At 36.9% G+C, this 24,163-nt stretch overlaps 1 protein-coding gene across 2 annotated transcripts in view; it reads right to left on the reverse strand.

Annotated features, from left to right (window-relative positions):
- USP6NL (USP6 N-terminal like) overlaps nt 1-24,163 on the reverse strand; it is a 1,978,038-nt gene that overhangs the window by 571,910 nt on the left and 1,381,965 nt on the right. For both annotated transcript variants that reach the window (XM_044088303.1, XM_044088302.1), the window contains one exon: nt 2,375-2,440. In XM_044088303.1, the coding sequence (XP_043944238.1) occupies nt 2,375-2,440 (66 nt within the window). The remainder of the gene's footprint in view (nt 1-2,374; nt 2,441-24,163) is intronic.

Consider the following 24,163-nt stretch of genomic DNA (forward strand, 5'->3'; position numbering starts at 1 on the left):
TATGATCTAACATCTAACTTGAATTCCTGATGGTCCTACAACACACCTCTCAACCTCTTAGCACAAGAAATCTGGACAAAGTCTAAAATAATGGGGGGGGGGGCAAAGCCCCAAAAGGGGTGACTGAATGCTAAATGTCAGAAGTGCTGACAGCAAGTTTAAAAAGAAATACTCAACAAATACTGCATGAAACATATAGAGAAAGTGTTAACATTGCATCCACAAGTCAACAACTACACAACAAATCTTATTCCAAAACTTGTGCTAAAGAGGCAGGGGTTAATAACATTTATAGTACAACACATTTTTATATTAAAATAAAAATGCACTTTTTTAAGAGTCGGAAGAAATGAACTTTGATAACCTTGTAAAACACTAAAGTACCAATAAACACTTCTGTTTCAATTCGCAAGCAGAGACTGGATCAGAAAGGGTGCATATTTTTTTATTTTCCTTATTGGTACTACACAAGGGCTATTTCTTTTTTTATATTTTTACATTATTTGTAAACTTTAGTATGCAATCTATGCAAACAGAACATATTACTTGAAAACCATTCAGCATGCATTTTATGCATACAGTAAATAAACTAACTGCAGAACACATAGTAGGCAGCATTTCTGTGTCTCTTTCCAGGTAACTTGATGTTCATTTAGTCTCATATTCAAACTCAAAAGCTTTCCATGAATGTACAAAGCCCTTAAGGTCTTTTACAGTGAGATGTTAAGGATTATCTAGTAAATACAGCACAGACAGTAAAATGTCAAACTGACTTCTCTTTTCTCCTCATAAACATAGGAACTCCACAAGGACGAGTTCTAGACTCTGTACTTTTTAACCTCTTCATTAATGACCCCACCCCCTATACAACTGCTAAATACTCTACTGTAGTCCAGTATGCAGAGGATTCCACATTAGTCTGCTCTGCTAAAACTATGGCAAAACTATAACACCTCAGACAAGAATTATCCTTCTTTGTCAAGTCATAGTTAGGTACTAAACTCTTAAAAAACAATATAATGCACCTTATTCCAAACAACTGTCTAAAACAAAAGACATCTTTTGTCTTGACCTATGCCAAAAACACCAGGACTGAATTGATAATCCAGACAAAACTACTAGCTGTCATCATAGATTTATAGTTAAAACTAGACCTCCACATATCACAAGCTGTAAAACAAAAAACTTGAATCCTTGTATCCAACCTACTCCCAATCCCAGATGCTCTACAATCCTCAATCTCTCCCAGAGTCACTTGAACTCTTGCATAGTTCTTCCCAAACTCCACACACTGCTTCCACCCCCTGCCACAATTCTACTAGTACCACCTGTCTTCTCTCCATTCCCATAAGCACATCTTACTCAGTCTCTTTTTACCTTCACCCTTACTTCTACCTCTTGACACATCCCACTCACTTTCACCCTCATTTCTGCATACACTCTAGCCTTCCTAACACACACTTACTTGCAGCCCATCAACCCACTTATATATTTGCCAAGATTCTACAGTAGTCATAATCTCGTCAACGAGGCACACTATACCTTCAGTACATACAGTTCCCTCCGCTAGTTATTTCCTTTCCTCTAATCACTCTCTCTCTTTTTCACTTAATCTCTCTTACACTCATTCAAAATCATAACACCCCCTACCTTGTTCTCTCGCTTTCTTTAAAGACAGGTGCTCTAAATACTAACCAACAAAACAATGCTTCTAAAAACTGTCATCTGACTCGCTGTTTTTTTTTTTTTTTTTTTAACAAAACTGCAAAGTTTACACTTTGATTGCTATTTTTTTTGTCTCCCTGCTACGCAATCTACTGGAAAAGACTCTACACTACAAATGATTTAGACTTGTAATCTCTCAATGGAAAGAAGACATATGATGCTGTGTGTGTGTGTGTGTGTGTGTGTGTGTGTATATACATATATATATATATATATATATATATATATATATATATATATATATGTATGTATATAGATATATATACACACACACATATATTCATACACACACACACACACATATATATATATATATATATATATATATATATATATAGGGCTATGCCTTTTAAATATATAAGCACTGCTTAAATAATCATGTATTCTGCAAATTTATGCAAACTGTTTAAAATATCATGCACCCTTAAACTATCTCTATACTAATGGTACACTGTCATTCTATGCGCAATCTTAATTTTTGAGAGAGAAAAAAAAAATCAGAGGAGCTTTTCTCCCTGGGTCTCTGATGAAAACGGGTTTACCTAAACCTATTTGGATTGCCCAATAAAAAAGCAAAATAAATAAAATATATAAAAAATGTAGTGGTACTGAGCTATGAAGAGAACCAAGGGCAAAATTAAACACTTACCCGATCAAGAAAACACTGGAAGAACCACTTCATAGTGTATAGGCTAGTGTGTACTTCTTGGCGCTCCTACAAAATCATGAAAGTTGAAAATATGGTTATGTATATAATGTACGACCAATTCACAGTTACAGCTTTAACAAAACTCGTATAATTGTTTAAAAATCTTTGAGGAGATTAAATCAAATCAAAGTATTGCTGTCTGCTTAAAACCAGGTAGATTACAATTAAAAAAAAAAAAAAAACATTCCTTAGAAATAATACAATTAATAAAGTATTACAGTGTATGTAATACACAATTTTTTGGGTACCTTCTGAAGATACCATTGTTATGGGTTACCATTGTTATGGGTTTCCTGAAGCTATCAGAGTACTGAATTCCACAATAATGGAAGCCTTGTAAAAAAAAAGGAATATTCTCCACATGTAGCCAACCAAGCTTGCGACTCACAAAGTGTACAAGTGGGTTTGTAGTATACCAACATTTTTTTAACATAGGCTTGATACATACTGTGTAGGGCAAGGTATGAATTCAAAAACCTTAAGCAAAGACCTCAGTGTTATTGGAAGCCTCTGCAGATGTTTGCAGCACATGCAAAACATGCCCATGATGTAGAACACTGGTAAATAAAGTGACTAATGAATTCTGCAAGATGGAGGCAAATATCAGGAAGATAAAAGTAAAGAATTTTTCAGTATTGCATTCAAGAGAAAGTATGAACAAGCAATGCAATGTCCTTTGATGAGATGTACTTAACTAGGGCATGGTTTGTTAAATGAGAACAGCAACAGCTGTTACTTGATCTTGGCAGCGACATTTCACATCCCATTTGCACAATAATTTCAAAGGCACAAATGTGAAGAATATCATCCACTACTGCCATAAGTCCATGTTGATATTTTCTTTTTTTCCATACATTTTTATTAATTTTCTGTTGGGAACAGACGTTATACATCATATATTAGAAACAGCTTGATTGCATATTTCTATAATCAATGAATGGTCTTAATTTTTTATAAAGACAATAGTGCGTGCGCACACACACACACACACACTCTAGTTACTATATGCACTATAAAAAGGTGTATTTCAATATAATAGTTTACATTAGATAACTTATAAATGATCAAATAATTCATACACAATCTGAACTCAAAAATAAGATACCTTTATTCATTGTATTATCATATTTATCTAATAGTACAGGTAATTTAAGCCAATATTTGATGTTTATCATTTCACTTCCAGATTTTAATTTGATAGTACTAATTGTTTTATTATATACTGTTTAGTTATTACTAGGACTTCACTAAACAAAGATGAGGATGACTACATTCAGTTCATAAGAATCACTTTTCTTGCAGCAGCTAATACATACTAAGGGAGAGGAGTCTAATATTACGTATGGATTCAGGAAATGGAATACTAAATAGTATTCTGTCCATAAAGATTGTACAAATGAAAATGTTTCCAGTATTCATATATTTTAACATATTCACAGAATTAATTTTCTGAATCTGAACTTTCTACTTTATTACATCTCCAGTATAACACTGTATCTCCCTTTTCTAGTTTACTAATGTTGTTTTCAGTGTAATAAACTATAAGCAAACATATTCGTGTAAATATGTTCCAAAATACTGATTATGTTGTACTTGTGACTGATTTTATCAGACCCATTGATATCTATTGTTGAACTCTACGCAATTCCTGAATGTATCAGATAAAGTATTTTAAGATGGATAACTTTTAGAGACAAAATGAATAAAGTAATTCATGAGATACATTATCTGATAAAACTTCTGAAAATATTCCAATAAAGTTCCATTGCTATTTATCATAAGGCTTTTTATGAATTGTAAAATGTCTTAAATAATAATTCAGTTCCCTCTCTATCTTTAATAAACCCACCATTTATCTCATCTAGTGACATTATGTTAAGTTTATTGAAATAATTTTACCAAAAGTAAAGTATTTTCTTTCTATTCTTTCATTTTTTTCTGTATTTGTACTCTGTATAAATTCAATAGTACTACAAAAGGGACAAATTGTAAAGATTAATTTTACGTTGTGCTTATATACGAAACAGGTTAAAGGATTTTACATTATACAATTAGGATCTGCTGGGTTTGACATAACACGCTGAAAAGAATTCGAGATTAATATCATTTTACTATCAAAGCTGTCTCGTTTTTAAAACTTCGACTTAATATTACATAATCTGATATAAATGTCTGTCTACAAAATATGGGATACTGATCCACTGAACTATTCTTTTAATGTTACTTGCTAATGCATAAGATTCTACATCTGATAATCCTAATCTTCTCTTGCCCCAAATTCTAATGTGGCTTTTATATGCTATCCTTTGGGTACCAGAGAAATGAATTTTAGTTGGCATAAGTGCAGTTCTATAAATGAATTTATGTAATATTTGGGTCTATATCAAGTAGTTGAACATTTACAATTTCGAACAACATATGGTCGAGACAATATGTTCGAATTTGTAAATGTTCAAGCGTGAGAGTGGCAATCTTCATAAGTGGAGGTTTCCATTCACTTCAATGTGGTGCAATCTCGGAGTTGGTATATTTAAGTAGTGGGTGGTGTGGGGGTGCAGGGGGACTTGCCCCCATGCATAAAACAAGTGTTACATTTTTCTGTTGTGTTATTTTTTTATAGGTAGTCAACGTTCTGTAACTTCAGACATATGTGTTCTAACATATGTCAGTCGAAGTTACGACACTCTGACTACGTGATATAGACCCGTAAAATTTTTATTAGTTGTAACTTGTTTTCAAATGCAAAGATTTATTCCAATTATGCAACAGCTTTTTTATTTAAATTATATGTTATAATTAATTTACTGTATCTAAATTTTCAGAAATATATATTCCTATGTATTTAAATTCTTTACAGTTCCAATTAAAATATATTTTAACTTCAATATCTATTTTTATTAATATTTAAAACAGTTTTAGTTTTATTAAATTTAAGGTTTAAAATTATTTTAATGCTTTTTAGAGTCATCTTTAAATGGGGCAATGATCATGTCAATAATGTCTCATCTGTAAACATTATTTTAAACTGAATTTTATTTTCTTATGTAAATCCCTTAATACTTTTATTACTGTCTATAAAAGTGGGTAAAGGCTCCATTTTCTACAGCATATAATGGGAGATAACTGACATTACTTAGTAACTTTCTTTACCTTGTTTATTGGGATAAATATATCCCCATTTTTATGTAAGCTTTATGAATAGTATAGACATTTTTTTTTATAATTTGTAATGGAAAGCCAAAACCTTCATTTACTTTATTTCAGACTATGTGCATTGAACGCATTTTCAATACCTAAGCTTAGGACTATCAATCTTTTACTGTTTGTGATACATAGTGTATTATAAAGTAAATACTCTTTTTATCCATAGTTTGTATAATGAGTACATAAACCCACTTTTTCATCATTTATTATTAACAAAAGCATTTTTTGTCTCTGTAAAATTGTAGACAACTACTTTATAATTCACATTTAAAAGTGATACTGGCCTATAGAATAAGTACATATTTGAGACTTTATTTTGTTCTAATACAACAGTTGTTAGTGTACATTTCCAGGAAGGAGAAATGTAATTTCCATTTTGTATCCCAGGCATTATTATTTCAATAACTTTATAACGTTTAATAGTAGTGTTTTACAAATTTCTTAAATTTAGCCATCATTTCTTGGTGCTTTAACTCTCATTTTTGTTTATTACCTGTATTGTTGTAATATGTTTCATTAAATTTTCAATATTGTTGGTGATTTTTCTATTATTACTGGGTGATAAAATTATTTTTGTAGAATTGCTTACATCTCTTTAATCTTATTTTAATGGTTTTTGTAATATTTCATAAGGTCTTTCAAAATGTCCTTAAGATCAGTAACAATTTTATTACTTGTAGAATTCTTTATAAGCATCATTTGATTTCTTTTTGATATCACTTTAATTCTTATAACTCCAGGGGTAATGCCAGGGTAAAGAGTTAAATGTAATTTATTTTTTTCTTTTTCCTCTCTTGTTTATTTGTACTTCAGATGTTTGTTCTCATGCCTTGAGAGTGTGTGTGTGTTTCTTTTTGAATATAAAAAAGGGAAATGTTCAAGCCTGCAGACTCGCTGATCAAATGAATTTGACAAAAGAGATGAATGGGCAGGGACTGTTCTTTTTTAAGATGCAATTGCTGCATGCTCTGATAGAATGAATTGTTTGGATATCACTAAGCCAAAAAAGAGGAGTCAATGAAAGGAAGCAAACTCGGACATGTACTGGCAATTTTTATTGTTTTACAAGTGATGTGATTAATCTTTCATTCCTTAGAAACCTAGCAGTAGAACTGATCTAATTACTTATTTTTCTCCTGTGCACAGTGAGGCCAGTAGCAGCAAGATGTCATGTGATAACCATTGGGGACTGAGGAAAACATTACATATAATTGTGTATCTCTAACCAGCATGATGTTCTATGCTGCGCTACACTGTCCTCTTTGTAGTAGACCCATTTGTGAGTATTAGTTATTAACTTATGTAACTTATGACAGTTTGGGACAGTACTTCCTCAGTAAGAGATAGTCAGGTAAAGTACAGTTTTGTACCTACCATAAATGTAGATGTTCAAAGATCCACATTGCTGCAGTCCTTACTTATGGGTAGTCCGCTGTCCTTGGTCGGCCCGTATACCAAAGTATTAGGCTGACGTCGGTCATGGGCGCACAGCTCCGACATCAGAGCGTCAGGGTATAAAAGCGCATGACCGACGTCATATCCTCAGTCTTTTCTTGCCCCAGATGTCAGAAGGCCCTAAAAGAAAGGCCACAGCCAAAAAACAGAGTAACTTCCCAAAAGATATGCCCAACTACAGCCATCACCCAAACCATATAACCATGCTAAGCTACAGAGGGGAAGGAGGGAGGGAAAATTGGACTGCAGCAATGTGGATCTTCGAACATCTACATTTATGGTAGGTACAAAACTGTACTATGTTCTTCATCTCACATTGCTGCAGTCCTTACTTATGGGTAGAATCCCAAAGCAACGGGAAAGGGAGGTTGGAAAAATCATAAGGGGCTGCTAAAATGCCCTGTAAAATTGCAGTGGCAAATCCAGCCCTAGACTTAGAATAAAGAGGAAGGTGGTAATGTTTAGAAAAGTATGTACTGAACTCCAAGTGGCTGCTTCCAAAATATCCTTTGTAGCTACCCCCCTTAGAAAGGCAGTAGAAGTTGCAGTAGCTCTAGTGGAATGAGGTCTGATCCCAGTCGGAATCTCCTTACCATGATGGGAATAACAAAAAGAAATACAAAACCCAATCCATTTAGAAATAGTTTGTTTTGAAACAGGTTTACCCTGTGAACCCAAAGCAAAAGAAACAAACAACTGCTGAGACTGTCTGAACTCCTTGGTTCTGCTCAAATAATAACGCAACTGCCTGTGAATATCCAAAGTATGCAAAATCTTCTCCCCTTTATTTTGAGGATTTGCATAAAAAGTAGGCAAATGAATAGTTTGGTTTAAGGCCACACTAGAAACCACTTTAGGCATAAAGGAAGGATTAGTACGCAAAGATACCCTATCCTTATGAAAAATCAAGAAAGGCTCCACTGCCATAAGGGGGTGTAATTCAGAAACCCTTCTTGCAGAAGTAATGGCCAACAAAAAAGCAGTTTTCCATGACAAATACTTTAACTCAGCCGTAGCTGCAGGCTCAAAAGGTTGTAGAGTAAGCTTTTCCAACACAAAATTGAGATCCCAAGCAGGAGTAGGAGCTCTACGTGGGGGTCTTATGTTCTTTGCCCCTCTGAGAAACTGCTTAAACAAAGGATGAGAGAATAAAGGAGGGTCACAGTCATAATTAGCCGAAATGGCTGCAGCATGAACCTTTATGGAGGAGAAGGACAAACCTTTGTCTAATAACTCAGTAAGATATTGTAAGGAAGCACTCAAATTAGGCTTGGAAACATCAAAGTCCTTCCCTTTGCTCCAAATAAAAAATCTCCTCCATTTATCAGCATAAACTTTCCTTGTACTAGGCCTCCTGGCCTCCAAAATAACATTCAAAACTTGTTGTGGAAGCGGAGAACCTCCAGAATCTAAAACAGAATATGCCAGGCTGTTAGATGCAGAGACTGAATTCTGACATTGAGAAAGTGATTGCCCTCCTGAGACAAAAGGTGTGGAATCAAAGGCAGAGGCCATGGAGGCTCTCGGACCAAACTCCTCAGTAGTGGGTACCAGTGTTGTCGAGGCCAATCCGGTGCTATCAGGATCATGGATGGCTCGTCTTGTCTGGCCTTCAAGAGAACCTTGGGCAGAAGAGGTAGAGGTGGAAAGGCATATACATGAAGATTGTCCCAACTGAATGACAGAGCGTCCACCTTCCAAGCTGTGGGATGAAACCTTTTGGTGCAAAACTTTGGCAACTGGTAATTTAGTGGAGAAGCGAACAGATCTATGTCTGGAGTTCCCCATGACACTGTCAACTTTTGAAATACCTGAGGATCCAATTTCCACTCGTGAGGATCCACTATTTGTCTGCTCAATACATCTGCTAAGGAGTTCTGTGCTCCTGGTAGAAATCTTGCCTGAAGATTGAGGTTGTAACTGAGAGCTGTCTCCCACAAAATCATCGCTTGTCTGCAAAGAGGGTACGAATGAGTTCCCCCTTGCTTGTTGATGTACCACATGACAGTTGTGTTGTCTGTTAGAATCAACACCTGCCCTGGGTGAAGTAAATCCTTGAAAGCCATTAATGCAAATTGTACTGCTAACATCTCCTTCAAGTTGATATGCAAATGTTGAAGTCTGGCAGGCCACGTGTCTTGCACCCATTTCCCATTGAGGTGTGCTCCCCAAGCCCTGTCCGAGGCATCCGTCGTTAGAATCTGACTCGCCTCTGGTCGGGTCACAGAGAGTCCCTTGTTTAGGTGACATTCCTGAGCCCACCACAAAAATTCCTTCTGAATGCAAGGTAACATTTGAATGACAGTGTCTAGATCCTGGCAGTGTTGTGTCCATAGATTTTTGAGATACCATTGAAGCTTCCTCATATGCAATTTGGCATTGGGAAGCACCAGAATACAAGATGCCATGAACCCCAAGGCTTGAAGGACTGTCCTTGCAGTCAGCCTGGACTGTAGAGACATTTGATGGAAATAAAGTGAAAGACTTTTCTGTTTGTCCGGGGTCAAAAAGGCCATCTGGGAAGCTGTATTCAGTCTCACACCCAGAAAGCCCATGTCCTGAGAGGGTACTAGACTGGACTTTGTTTCGTTCACAGACTACCCTAGGCATCTTAACACTACCATCACATACCGTAGATGCTGAAGAAGCTTGTCCTTGTCTTGTGCAATAATCAGGCAATCGTCCAAATAAGGATAAATTTGTATTCCTTCCATCCTGAAAAAGGCCATCACTGGAGCCAGAACCTTTGTGAACACTCTGGGCACAGTAGATAAGCCAAAGGGCAATGCAGAGAACTGATAATGTAAATTTCCAGCTCGAAAACGCAGGTACTTCCTGCAACTGGGCCTGATAGGAACATGAAGATAAGCCTCTTTTAGATCCAGAGTTACCATCCAGTGATCTTTTCCCAGCAGAGGCAAAAGCTGTTGTAATGTCAACATTTTGAACTTTGGAATGTCCAAATAAGTGTTGAGGAGAGATAAATCCAAAATCGGTCTCCACGTGTTCCCTTTCTTTGGTACTAGAAACAGGCGGGAATAAAACCTAGACCCACTTCTGAAGGAGGTACTGGCTGTATGGCTCCCATGTGAAGAAGTAATGAAATCTGTTTGTGAGCCTCCATCCTTTGCCGAGGAGGAATGTCTGGCATACCTTTGAAAGGAGGCAATGTATGGAAATAAAACTTGTAACCTTTGTTTATAATGTCCAACACCCATTTGTCTTGGGTGACTAAAAACCAATTTTGCTTGAAGAGAGCTAGCTTTCCTCCCAAAGGAGCTGCCAGGCAAGAAGAATCTGGCAGCTGAAAAGGCAGGTCATTGGGCCTGTTTACGAAAGGACTGGCCCCTACCCTCACCAGCAGATTGAGCAGGCGAACTCCAGGTTCTAGGCCTAAAGGTACTCTGAGCTCTGCCCCTACCACGCCTAGATCTACCCCTAGACTGGGAATCAGAAGAAGGGTACGTCCACCCCTTAGCAGGCCAATTTCTACTAAACTTAGGAGGTTGAACCTGCAAAAAATCTTTAACAGTCTGCATAGACTTAGCCTTGTCCTCCATTTTCTTCAAAACAGACTCCACAGGAGGACCAAACAACACTTCGGACTGTAAAGGGGCATCCAGAATTCTAGACTTAACATGTTCAGATAAATTCTGATCCTTAAGCCAGGCATGCCTACGAAGAACTGAACCAGTGGCAGCCACTCTAGAAGAAGCCTGCAAAGCATCAAAGCCACACTGCAAGGAATGTTTCCCCACCTGTTCAGAAACATGCACCAAATCTTGCAATTCTTTACACTCTATGCCCTCCGCCAAAGCATCCACTTTAGATTTTAGCTGAGAAAGGAGGAAATTCTGATATTTCAACATATGAAACTGGCAATTTAAAGCCCTCATTGCCAAAGTAGAAGAGGTGTACACCTTCTTACCCCATCTGTCCAAAGCTCTAGCTTCCTTATCTAGAGGAACCGGATTCTTTACAACAGATGCCCTAACACCCTTAGGCCCCTGACTAATAGTTTCTGGGTCCGCCCTAGGACTCTTATATAGGTATTTATGAGCCTCAGGTACCCTATAATACCTGTCCGGTTTAACTGGTGCAGGAGGCATAGAATCTGGATTAAATGAGGCCTCCGAAAAAACATCCTGAACAACATCCAAAACAGGAGGAATAGCCAAGGGTCTGTGCTGTGGTAAAAACAAGAACTCCCTAAGCCTCTTTCTGGAATCTGAGTAATCCTGTCCTTCCCACTTAAAATGTTCCCTCATAGAGTGTAAGGTTTCTGAAAATGAAAAATCCTCTGGAGGGGAAGCAGAAGGAGTAGAATCCTCTGCATCGGAATCCGAATAAGGAGGAAAATCTTGAATATCCTCAGCAGAAGACTCAGAATCATCTGAGGCCTGCTCCAAAATTTCCAACTCTGGCTCTACCCTGGGCCTCTTATCAGGAGGGGGCATGTAACCTCTAATTAAAAAAATCAAATCTTCTGCCATTTTAAGCATATGCTTCTTAGGTACCGACCCTGAAGAACCAGAACTAACTCCAGAAGAAGGCAAAACAGTCCTGCCCTTAGAAGGAGCCCTAGAAACAGTAGCAGAAGGCCTAACCCCCTTAGGCAAAGAAGGGAGAATAGTAACCTGAGAGGCCCCTTCAGCCTGACCTGACTCCTGTGATGCCACATCCTGTAAAAGCAAGGTTTCCCCCTGAGACTCAACAGAAACTTCAGCTGGATCCACCTGTTCCACTGCAGTCTCTAAAGGACCGGCGTCCGAAATGGACGAATCATCCTGTCTAGGCTTTACATATTTGTCTTTACGCTTCTTCGTGGAAACGGGCGTCGGAGGATCCGACGGCATATTATAATTACACCGTTTGCCAAAAACTAACCTAGCGCAATCTAGCCTTCTCTTAATAGTGCGCTTATTTAACCTAGCACAAAACCGACACCCAACTACGTCGTGCTCCGATCCCAAGCAAGGGATACAAAGCGAGTGGTAATCCCTATGCGGTATCTGCTTCCCACAAGAAATACAATTATTCACTTTTTCTGACATCCGGTAAACAACTGAGGCAAGAAAAAACAAAAATGCTCCCCAACGGGGTACTTAGCCCAACTTGGTATGTCTGAAACTCCGAAAACGAAAAATTTCAGAAAGCCGAACGGCACTTGCAACGCTGCTTCTGCATCGGACCATGCGGCAAAAAAGACTGAGGATATGACGTCGGTCATGCGCTTTTATACCCTGATGCTCTGATGTCGGAGCTGTGCGCCCATGACCGACGTCAGCCTAATACTTTGGTATACGGGCCGACCGAGGACAGCGGACTACCCATAAGTAAGGACTGCAGCAATGTGAGATGAAGAACATCTTAGGTTTCTGGTGGTTACAGTTTTCTGTACACTTTTGCTGTATTTTACTGTGTTACTTTATTTCTGTGTGTGTGGCATCCTATATATTTTAATCTGTATTTGTATGGTTATGTATGTGCGTATGCACACATACACACGCACACAGATATATATGTTGTAACTCAGTTTGCTTTAGACCTGCTGTTAATCATTTTAATACCAGTTTCTTCTTCACAATTCGTCTTGAGGAAGATAGCCAAGTAGGCTCTGGCTATTCAATGGCAGATGGAGTTTACATACTTAGACAACAGATTCTTGGATAGGGAATACAGTCCTAAAGGAGGGCTACACAGAGATGCAATGCAGCAGATAAATAGTACTCAGGGCCTACTGACTTGTACTTCTGATCATATCTCATGTTATATCTCATCTTTGAAAGGCCATATGGACATAAAGTGTCCTAAAAAGACATCTTAAGTATTTAATATTCTGGATATCCATGAAGTAAAAAACAATATATTTCAAATATTGTGCACAAGAGATTCAATACTGCAAGTCTTTCTTCGGAGGTGGTTCAGTTAGATTAGATCTGACATTACTCATTTTAATACCATTTCTTCACCAGTGTTCTTGAGGGAGATGGACAAATAGGCTACAGATATTCAAGGGCAAACAGTGTGTACATACGTAGACCAAATGTTCTTGTACAAGGACTAGACTCCTGAAGAAGGAGTACAGGGATAAGTAATGCAGCAGTTAGTAGTACTTAACAGTAATCAGGACCTCCTGACTTGTACCTCTGATCACGTCATATCTTCCTTGCAGGCTGTATGGGCATAAAGTATACTAAAAGACAGCTTACGTAGAATTTTTAATTGCCTGGGATTGCAAAACTAACAAGTTACTGCATGACCTGTAAGCCCTGCTAGAAGGTTAGCAAGGCTGGAGACAAAGCAAAAGGTGCTCTGATGCTTTTGCCTGTTGTTACTAAGGAACCATTTCAGTGGGTAGCTATGGACATTGTGAGACCTCTGAATACAACTAAGTGATTTATTCTCTTAGCTTTTTTCATTGAAACTGATGTTCAGAATATAGTCTCCATCACTATGTACAGAAAAATAGGTACTTGCGTATTATCGCAACCACATTCTAAATGACATCTCACTTTTCCGTAATTTCACAGAAAATGCTGATGTTTACCTCATAATTTTCGGGTTGTTCCTAATATTGTTTTCTGGCAGTTGTTGAGGATTGAATCCTCAATTTTTGGGGGGTTTCCCTAATAAAATATTTGGTTTTCTGGCAATCGTTGAGGACTGAAGTGCCTAAGTACTGACATACCATTTAATGTAGACTTCCTATCATTCAAGAAAATGCATGCCAACACAAACCATGTTATTGTAGCAGCTTTCCAAGTTTGTACCAGCAATGTCTAAAATCTGTGCCTGTTTTTTCTTTTATCTACCCTGTCCCCCACTATTTTATGTGTGGGCAGATATGTTGATCTAGGAGGTTTGGAGGTATGTGTAACCGTCTTAGAAAGAAACTGTGGTTCATCAGAAACGGAAACTATTCTTGATGTAGCTTGTCAAACTTCTACCTCCTGATGGCATTACCATTCGGGGGTCTACTAGCATCTTTCTTTCTTGTTTTAACACATATTTTTTATTCCGTTATAAACAACCCTGAAGAACATGAGGAGTTACAGCGATTAAAACATTGCCATGATCGAACAGCGTTACATAAGAAGTGGAAGAAAAAGTTAACTGAAAGCACAGTTGAATATCAGCAGGAGTTTCTGTCAGAAAAAATAAAGATCATACAGTGCGACTTGCATGCTGACTAGCATAACATTTTAAAACATCTTCATGTGTTCAATATCCATGTACTTTGTGTTTGAAACATTACACTGTAAAAAAGGTAGATGTTCTTTCCCAAAGGAAACCAGAGCTTCATGAGCTGCCACAGTACATCAGCTGCGACTCGTTTAGAATGTGGTTGCGATAATACGCAAGTACCAAAAAATATGTTTACACTTAACTGTTAAATTAACAATATATTACTTGAAGTTTTTTTTTTTAATTGGCAAACTGTTTAGTTCTTTTATTGCCATGTAAACAAGAAGCATTTATATAAAAATAAAAGCACTGGTTATGAGAACTGCAATTTAGGTTAACCAGTCACTTCTAAACAGCATTCCATTTGTAGTCTGTTACCACATTGCAGAGAATGCTCTAACAAACACATTTTCAAAAAAAGTAAAACAGTTCTAAAAGTCTGCTTTTTCACTCCAAAATTATTCCAGTAACTGCCTCCAAAGGATGAACAAAGATACATGAAAATATATCCAGGGAACAAAAGGCAACTTTATGGCAACTTTCAGATATAGCTGTTGTCATTAATATATTTAATTACATATTAGCAGGATACACATAATCTTTAATATTTCAGTATCAGAATTATATCAAAAACATGTTTACTTTCCAAACACTTGCTAAACATATTTTTGGTCTCTCTTTTTCATCATCAATACAGACAGAAGCTAGTACAAGCTTACATTTGTTTCAGTGACAGCAAATGTCTCAAGAAGATGAACACCCCCTGGAACACTTTCGTTTTGTAATGATACTTTATCAAATATAAAATATGCATGTAATAATGAGTTACCATTAACTTGTTAATTAGTGCTTTTAAGATATCAAAAAATTTACATGAACCTATTTAAAAACGTACTTTCTTAATGAAATATTTTTAACATATAATCTATGTGCATCACTTAAATTAATATATAAAAACAGAACTCTTAACCCCTAAATATATTACTCACTGCTACTTTTAACTTGTTTTCAGCATGCATATATTTCACATGCTAAATGCCACCTTCAGACCCTTACTGAAGATAAACATTTATACTTATACCAAACTGTAATTAAAGTCACCTAGTTTTCTCAAGCAGATGAGAAACAACATGTCCTGTGTTGAAAAAAAGAATGCTATAATATATTAGCTTCATTTTAAATTATTTGTTCCACTATTCAGATTTTTTTAGCTTCTTTTTTTTCTCCAGTTATCATCTTTCTTCTGATGCCTTTTCAATGCAGTGGATGGCTATTCCATGTTTTCTACTGGCGGTATGACATTATTATTTACAACCAAAACTGCCTCTTCTAATGTATTATAAGTTCTTTTTCCTGTATGTAGGGAAATCTCTACCATTGACAGGAAACTTAACTAACCTTTTATGCCCTTTGTATTAAAGTTTATTTTTTAAAAAGGTAAACAAGTCCTCCTTTTTGTTTTTGTTGCACAGTCTTTTTCAAATTCAATAGAGTTTTTTCCCATCTTTATTGGATAAGAAATAAGAAATCACTGGAAACCAGAGTGGAGTAAATGCACTTTAATATCCTTTTAATATCCACAAATAAATTTCAGGTACGCTTTTTATACCCACAAGTAAATTTCAGGTACGCAAGCATAAAACTTTTGCCCAGAGGGCTTCCTCAGGCATATATAACAATTTACATCAACTAGTAAATGCTTTAAACAGTGTAAAAAAGTCACATGCACAAATCAATTGACAATTTAATATTAAAGGAACAGTATGCTTTTAACATTGTATGCAATAACAGTATATGAAACTTAAAAGCTTGTAAAAACATGGGTATACAAATCTTGTATAAAGTTTTATAAAGAGGCAGATGGCTTACATATAAAATATACATGTACTACTGCAGCAAATGTTATCTACACAGACTCATGCTTGGTTACGAGTATAGGTTTAAGAGGGGCAATACCATTAAGCTCTGGAGTAGCATGAGCTTTAAACTTCAAAATCCAGTTCAGTTCCACCCTCTCAGTTCTAAGAACAGTATTATCACCTCTTATGTTTTCATAAACAACTTCTAAAATCAGGAATTTAAAACTGTGGGTAGGTCCCTTCTCCAACGTATGTTTGCTTAAGGCATTAGCAACTACGTCTTTATTAATTTTTGAGAGATGACTGGATATGCGGTCTGTAAGCCTCTGGTTTGTTTTACCTATATAATAGGAAGTGCAGTGACTGCATGTTGCTAGATACTTTAGGTTCCTGGTGCTACAAATACCATAGGCTCTAATTTCAAAATTTGTGGTTTTTACAGGATGCATAATAATTTTCTTAGCGTCAATGTACAGAATACACAATTTCCATATTTACAAGTGCCTTTGTTCTTTGAGTTGGATGTAAACCACAATCTGGGTTGTTCTCTATAGCATAATATGCTTTTTAAGTCCTTGTGTCTCTTGTGTAAAAACAGGGGTTGTGAAGTGATAAGTGATGGAACATCCTGTAGTATGTGCTTAAGGATCGTGGTGATGTAACTGGTTCAGCTGGTAACTTTCCAATTGCCCTCTGCACTCTTTTGATGCCACATGACATGGCTTCATACATATTTAACATTCTGGGTATCCATGAAGTAAAAAAAAAAAAAAATAATATATTTCAATCTTACGTCCTCTATCATATAGTCTGATACTATTTCTTTGGGATCCACTTTTAAGACTTTAATTGTGTCAATAATCTACGTAATTATGAAAGAATTTTGCAGAATTTTCTTCTTCTAAGTCTCTCATCAACCGTAGTCACAGAATTTCCAATATCCTTTATTTTCTTCTTCCTCCTTTACAACCACTGACTTTGGTAATGTGTTTAATTTTTACAGTCAGATCTTCTACAGAGGAGATTCAAAACTGCACATCTTCCTTCAGACATGGTTCATTTAGATTAGATCTGATGCTACTTATTCTTCATTCTCAAGTTATTTTCACCAATATCCAGTCACTGATAAGTTTAAAGTTCACAATGTCTATAAAAATAATTTATGTCAAAATTCTTCTTTAAGATGATGACAGATACTACTTCTAGAATACCTGTCAAAGCAACTGAATAGTAAGAACTTCCCTGGCAAATTTAGCAAGTTTTAGGCTATCACACTGTAGCCATCTTGTATTCATCATGTGTGTGTGTGTGTGTGTGTATATATATATATATATACACACACACACACACACACACACACACACACACACACACGCGCGTGTGTACACAAACAGGTACATATAAAAACACAAACGAACTGCAACACCAAGTAAGCAAGTTAAGCACTCCTTTATTGACTGCACATAAAAAAGCATACCATGATTATGTAGTCTTTTCAATCTTAATCTGTGTAAACTTAAAAGTCATATAGTTCTACATTGTAAAAGAAACCATGTGATAAAACACGTGATAGATTCAAAATCACCAACTACCAAAACCCTATAATAACCCCCAAATGTGGGAGTACAGATAACCGATCACCAAACAGCTCCATATGGGGAATGCTGACAGTATTTGCTTCACATACAAAAAGTTAAAAGTACATATTAAGTTCAGATGAAGACACAAGCACTAATTTGTTTATTTTTTATGTATCATTTGACCTGCAGAGAAACAGAATGCTGATCCAACTGGACAATTATCAGGTTAGTTCAGGTCTAAAAATACAAATTATGTTAAAGTTCCATACAATATACTGTTAAAAGATGAACATAGGATTTCATACATAACTGATTATACACGGCAATTAACAGGACATGAACTATACAGCCAGGAAAGCTTACAAGCATGGGAACGAGATCAACAAGACAAATACTGGGAAGTAACAGGCAGTCTTTCAGATCTAAATCATGATACCTTTACTGAAACATTTACATTTGACCTATTTAGAGACATTCAAGGTCTTTTTGACTTTGGGAAAGGAGACAGAGATTCTTATTTGTTTGGGGACAGTCTCTCAGAGTCTGGGGGTCATGACAAAGGAGGTGTGCTCAGTCTGTTTTACTTTACTGTATGGGTAGACAAGGCTGGAAATGGAGGAGGAAAGGGGGTATGAGGTTGTATGGGTGCCACCTTTCTTTGGGTCAGCATGTAAAGAATGGCAATAGGGGAATAATTCTGTGTTTTCCATTTTTTTTATCACAACAGCTGTCCATCAGCTGACACCATCTTCTCTCTTCACTCCCTGGTTCTTATGTTCTCCAAGGCTCAAAATGACCCATGCCCAGGTCCAGTGAGTAGCTTGAGGACAATGATGCAGTGTTATACTGCCGCCAAGGAGTGTGCACTATCCTCAATACCCAGCATCAGACTTTTTAGATCCTCAAGCTCCACAAGTGCTACCTTTGAAAGGTACGTGTGTGCTCATCCCCATGCACAGCCACCTGAACAAGCAGCATATGACTTGCAGAACAAAGCTTACTAGGCAATTAATGCTGCTACTGCAGTGAGACTAGGCTGTCTCTCTCCCTCAGAACGGATAAGCCTACTCCCATCCTCCACTACACTGCCCCTCCACAGCCTGTGACATTAGTTAAACACAGGATTTCCTGGGTATAGTAAGGGCTTCATCCCTATATGGAAAAGTGCAGCTTGGGAATGAGTCCATATAGATGAGTATAAAAATCACTGACTCAGGTAGAAGGTGTGATACTTTGGGGAATGGAAAGCCATTTAACTTTTCTTCCTAGGGGATAGGGTTATGAATCTACAGATTTTGTTGGACTGGAAGGGTGACAAGTTCTTTTCAGAGGTGCTGACAATTAGAGAGAAAGCATATTTTAGTTGTGGAAGTAGGACCCCTTTGTCTACAACAGTCTGACCCAGGGTATTAAGAATTATGACAATTTTTCTTGACCAAAATAGTATTTTGACCATTTTATTTCTGATTATTTGGATGTGATGCATGTATGTATGATGCGTGTCTGGTTATTTAGGGAGATATGCTAGCTGGGGGGATTTTTTTGAGCTTCTGTGCTATTATGAAGAGCATAACTTTATTTACTTTTGGTGTGTTGAAAAGCGGTTCGTGCTGGTTAAGCCACTGGTTAAGAGATGAGAGATCAGACAGAGGAGGAGGAGGACTGCGATAAGGGAATGGGAGGGGACTGACCTGAAGACGTCATCTGCTTACAGTACACTGGGTAAGCAAAGAGAAGATCAGATGGAATTTGCTAGGCACACGAAGAATTGTGTTGGGGATTTTACTGATCATTGCGTGATGCCTTTATTTAGGGAGGCTGTATCGTAGAAGGTAGAACCAAGTAATACAGTAAAAGGATCCATTTGATAAAAAAAATATTTTTGAATCATTGTGTTGCTTTTGAGATTAAAGTAATATTCAGTAGGATGTCAAGTAGGACAACGTCATCTACAGTATCAAAGCTCTCAGTCAGTTGAATAAGGATTACTCTTGTAAGGTTTCCTCTAGCTATACTTTGAAGGATGTCATAAGTAAATGTATAGACTATGATCATGGTACTATGCCCTAAACAAAAGCAGTCTTGGTGTGGAGAAAAGATTTTGCATGTTTTAAGATATTGGGTTATATGGTCATAGATTTGTTTTTCTAAGATTCTTTATACAGTTGGTAGGATTGAAATGGGTCTACCGTTTTTGTCTCAGGAGGGAGTGATGCCTTAAGATATTGTTCTAACCTTAACAATTTTCAATTGCTGGGATATGATGCCTTTAACAAGACAGGTGCTGCAGAGGCATTTAAGTGGGGACAAGGATGTGGTCTTTACACAGCGATATGATCATGGGATGGAAGCCATTTTATTTGTGGTGAGCATTTTAGGGAATATATTGCCTAAAGCTTTGTTAAGATTTTTGGTTGTTATGGTTTTGAAATAAAATGATGGTGAAACAGTGAGGACTTGTATTTGAGCTAACAGTTGTAGTTAATGATAGGGTTAAGGGTTCTTAGCTAGAAGAATTCAAGTAGAAAAGTCTTGAGGGTAGAGAGATTAGATGAGTTGTTCTGAAGAGTCTTTTGGAGAAGCAATATCAGTGTTGCTACTAACAAGTCTTCAGAACTATGTTTTGTCATTAAGAGCTGATTTTGTGAGGGATGATGGCTTTGTGTCTTCGAGGGGCTTTATCAGCAAGGTTTCAGTGTTGTATGAAGTGGTCAGGTTAGCTCAATGTGAAGAAGTTTTCCATGTTGTCAAAACATTGTCTCTGACTTAATACAGGGATCCAAGCTCTTTGGTTAACCACTGCTTATTATTTGGTTTGTGAAGTCTAGTAATTTGTAGGAAAGCAGGTGTCTTGTAGCTTGAAGAGGAGGGATATGAGGGTGTTTGTTATTACACTGGCATCTTCCTGATATAGGAGGTCATTCCAGGGGTGCTGAGAAAGGCACTTATGTAGGTTTTGATGCGTTTAAGGCCAGAAGGTGACCAAAGAGGGGGGCTTGGAGAGTAGAGGTTTAATGGTAAATGTTATGGGGCAATGGTCAATGATAGAGTTGTTTTAAATGTAGATGAGGTTGAATTTAATGTGCAGATTCAGTAGGGCAAGACTGGTGGTCAAAGGCTTGGGGTGGGTAAAGTTTGAGAAGTTGAGAGAGGTTGAGATTTATTGGTATGTCTTGAGCTTCAGAATGAGTATTAGGTTGACTGATGCTGAAATCACAAAGTACTAAAATGTTTGTGTATGGAGAGCAAGAATCTAATACTTTAGACATTGGGCATTTAGATAAGATGAAGAGAATAGCTTTTGTTAAGGCTGAAAGAGATGCTTAATCATTTGGGGATCATGATCATTTATAGAACAGCTGTATTGATGAGAGTTATTTGTTAAAGAGTTCTTTGTAAGATACTGAGTTCCACTTCCAGTTCTTTTTCCAGACTCTGTGTTGAACAGATAATCATAAGTAGGGAAGTAGAACTTAAGATTAGGGGTATCTGGTCTGACCCATGATTCTGAAGTGGCTAAAACAAATAGGTTATTAGACACAAAGAAGAATTAAAGTTGCTCGAGCTTTTTAGCATACTGCCAAGTTTAGCAATGCAATATGCAATGCGAGTTTGGGGTGGGAGTGTTTGGAACTGGAATTTCATTCAACAGTGGTCTGCAAGAGTAAAACTTGATTGAATAGAGTAAGTTTTATGTAGGATGTAAGGAACTTTTAGAGGTATTCCTTCCAGGAGCCTAGTGATGTGGTGCAGGTTGTGGATAGGTAATGATTATTTGTGAAAAACTGTGGTTTGATCTTGAATAACATAGTTTAGTTTGAGAAGAAAAGGAAAGCACTAAGAGGAGATAATGGAGTTTGGTTTGAGGTGGGTGGTGCACAATGTTTTTCTATTACTAAGGATTGGAGGATGTAATGTAACTTTTTGAGTCTTGAGTAAAATGAATAAGTATAAAGATTTTGAGGTGTGAGTAACCCATTTGAAACTGAATGAAAGACAACTGCCTAGGCAGATATACAAGAAGACTGGTTGTAGAGGATGTTGATGACAGAGATGAGTTGGGACGTGCTAGTGGAGAGGATAATTTTGGAGATAGCACATGGTTGAGTTTTTATTGAACCATAGCATAATTTACAGGGATAGTTTACCTTTAAGTAATGTTTTAGTGGATGGAGAAGCGGGTGTGATTTTGTTGGTATAAAGCAGATGATTGGGGGGGGGGTTGTGGCTGATAAATTGGTGCTAAGCGGGGAGTGCAGCTAGCTAAAGCAGCCACATTAGTGACAGCCAATCACTTTGTACATGTACAGTGAAGGCCAATTTTCACAGTAATTGAAATCTAATTAGTTATGCTATGAGACATGTAGGTAAGTGATTGTACCAGTGAGAAACACTTACATTAGCAGAAAATGCTTTCAGTTATCACTGTGAATATGGTGATGTTTCTCTTCCTGTGCTGCTTTAACTAAAAGTACAAGCCAAGACAGTTTTCAATTTCTTACAACTGCTAGCTTAGGAAAAATAGATTGCCGAAGGAAATACTGTACAATCAAAATGAACTAGGGTTAAAAGAATATGAAAGCAGAGGAGAGAACAAACATCTAGCCACAGTTTTTCCCAACTGAACTTAAAAAAAAAGTCACAAAAAGTATACAAGGATAGAAAATGCATTAGATATGGCATGTAGTCTAAAGCAGAAAATGGCAGTAGATGTTTCCTTATTTTATGAATGAATGTCAGTGCCTTGACTTGTGGATCTGGCCAACTGAAATTCCAGTTTTTCAACACACAGTAATGCTCTTTACAAGGGACAGATTTCCTTTATTCAAAATGGAGCTAATGAGACAATGATGGATTTATTGAGTTGTGGGATCAGCCAGGAGAAATGTCACTTTTTTCAGCACACTATATGGACTTTACAAGGAAAAGCTTTGCTTTTTTGGAAATGGAGCTACCAAAACCACACAGAAGGGGTGTGCACTTATGATTACTTATCCCTTTGGTATGTTCTGGATGAATACCTCAAAACAAGCCTTAGTGCTAAGCATTCTTATTCAAAGCTGCACTGCTAAATAATCAAAACACACATCCGTTTTTCAACAATACATACATACATACAGTGAAAATTCCAAAATAAAAAAGCAGTTTCTCATGCCTGAATTACCACTGAGCTTTGCTTACAAAAATATTTCCCTCGACTAAGCAGCTGGAGATGCGCAATCATGATCACTCAACTCCGTGACCATACATCTTTAATTGCAAACAATAAAAAAGTTTGCTACCACTGGAAAAAATAAATAAAATGCAATTTCTCAATACTTTTTCTTTCACTCATCTAGTTGGTCCTCCAGTGGCCACAAAAAAGCATACTCAACTCAGTAGTAACATCCTCCAGTGATTAAACTGTGCAAGTTATCATTGGTGACACAGTGGCTCAAAAAATTCACATGCAAATGTTTTATTTTTTTAATAATGAGAAGCACCTTCCCTTTACATGAAGTCAGTACTGTCTGGGTTGACTGTCTCCATTCTTATGAGCTGCACATGGACATGGCATCATCACAACACCATCAACCATCCATGCAGTTCCAGGTGGAATGGGCTCAGATGAGTCACTATCTTTTCTGCAATTTCAGAGTAATTTGTAAAGTTCTCCTTGAGGTAGGAAGGAGCACTTTTTTTTTTTAATTCTCAAATGCAGAGCACAAGAATCAGGGATAAAGCCACAAAAAGAAATAAGTGAAATCAGAGACAGAATGTAAAGATTTTTCCTAGATATGCAAGACGTTGCCAGAGTAACAGGTATGGACACTAATGTATGTCATTATTTAGTGAATGCAATTCTTAAAGTTGCCAGAATAACAGGTCTGGCTCTAACATGCATTTTCTTAAGGATATGGAGTCTGAAGGACAAATGACTGTCATTATTTAGAAACTTATTTAGAAACTACAGAGAATTATTTGTAAAGCATTCTAAGTAGTAGGCATTTTTTTCTTTATACATTATAATGCACATCAAATGCAAGTGCAAGACTCTGGGACAAAGCCAAAACTGTACCAAGTAGAAAGACACACAACTGGGAAAATAGTTTGAATAGAGTTCCTAGATAGTTAGAAAATTGCCAGAATACCAAACATTGCATTAGAATGCATTTTGCGAAAAATATGAAATCTGAAACACTATCATTATTTCATGATGGCAATCCTCAAAGTTGTCAGTACAGCAGGTTTGGCGTTAACATGCATTTTCTGAAGGATACTAAATCTGAAATGTGTGCATGTATTAATGAATGCCAAACACATGTGTGCACCTGTGTCTGTGTGTATATTTATAATTGCCCATGTATGTATGTCTGAATCTATAAATGTGCATGTGTCTCTACTTATAAAGGCACGTGTGAGTATTTATAAATGCTTGTGGAATTGTACTTCACAGGACAGCT

The sequence above is a fragment of the Protopterus annectens genome, chromosome 11.part0 (genome assembly GCF_019279795.1).
Source record: "Protopterus annectens isolate FY-2018-M chromosome 11.part0, PAN1.0, whole genome shotgun sequence".
Classification (NCBI taxonomy): domain Eukaryota; kingdom Metazoa; phylum Chordata; order Ceratodontiformes; family Protopteridae; genus Protopterus; species Protopterus annectens.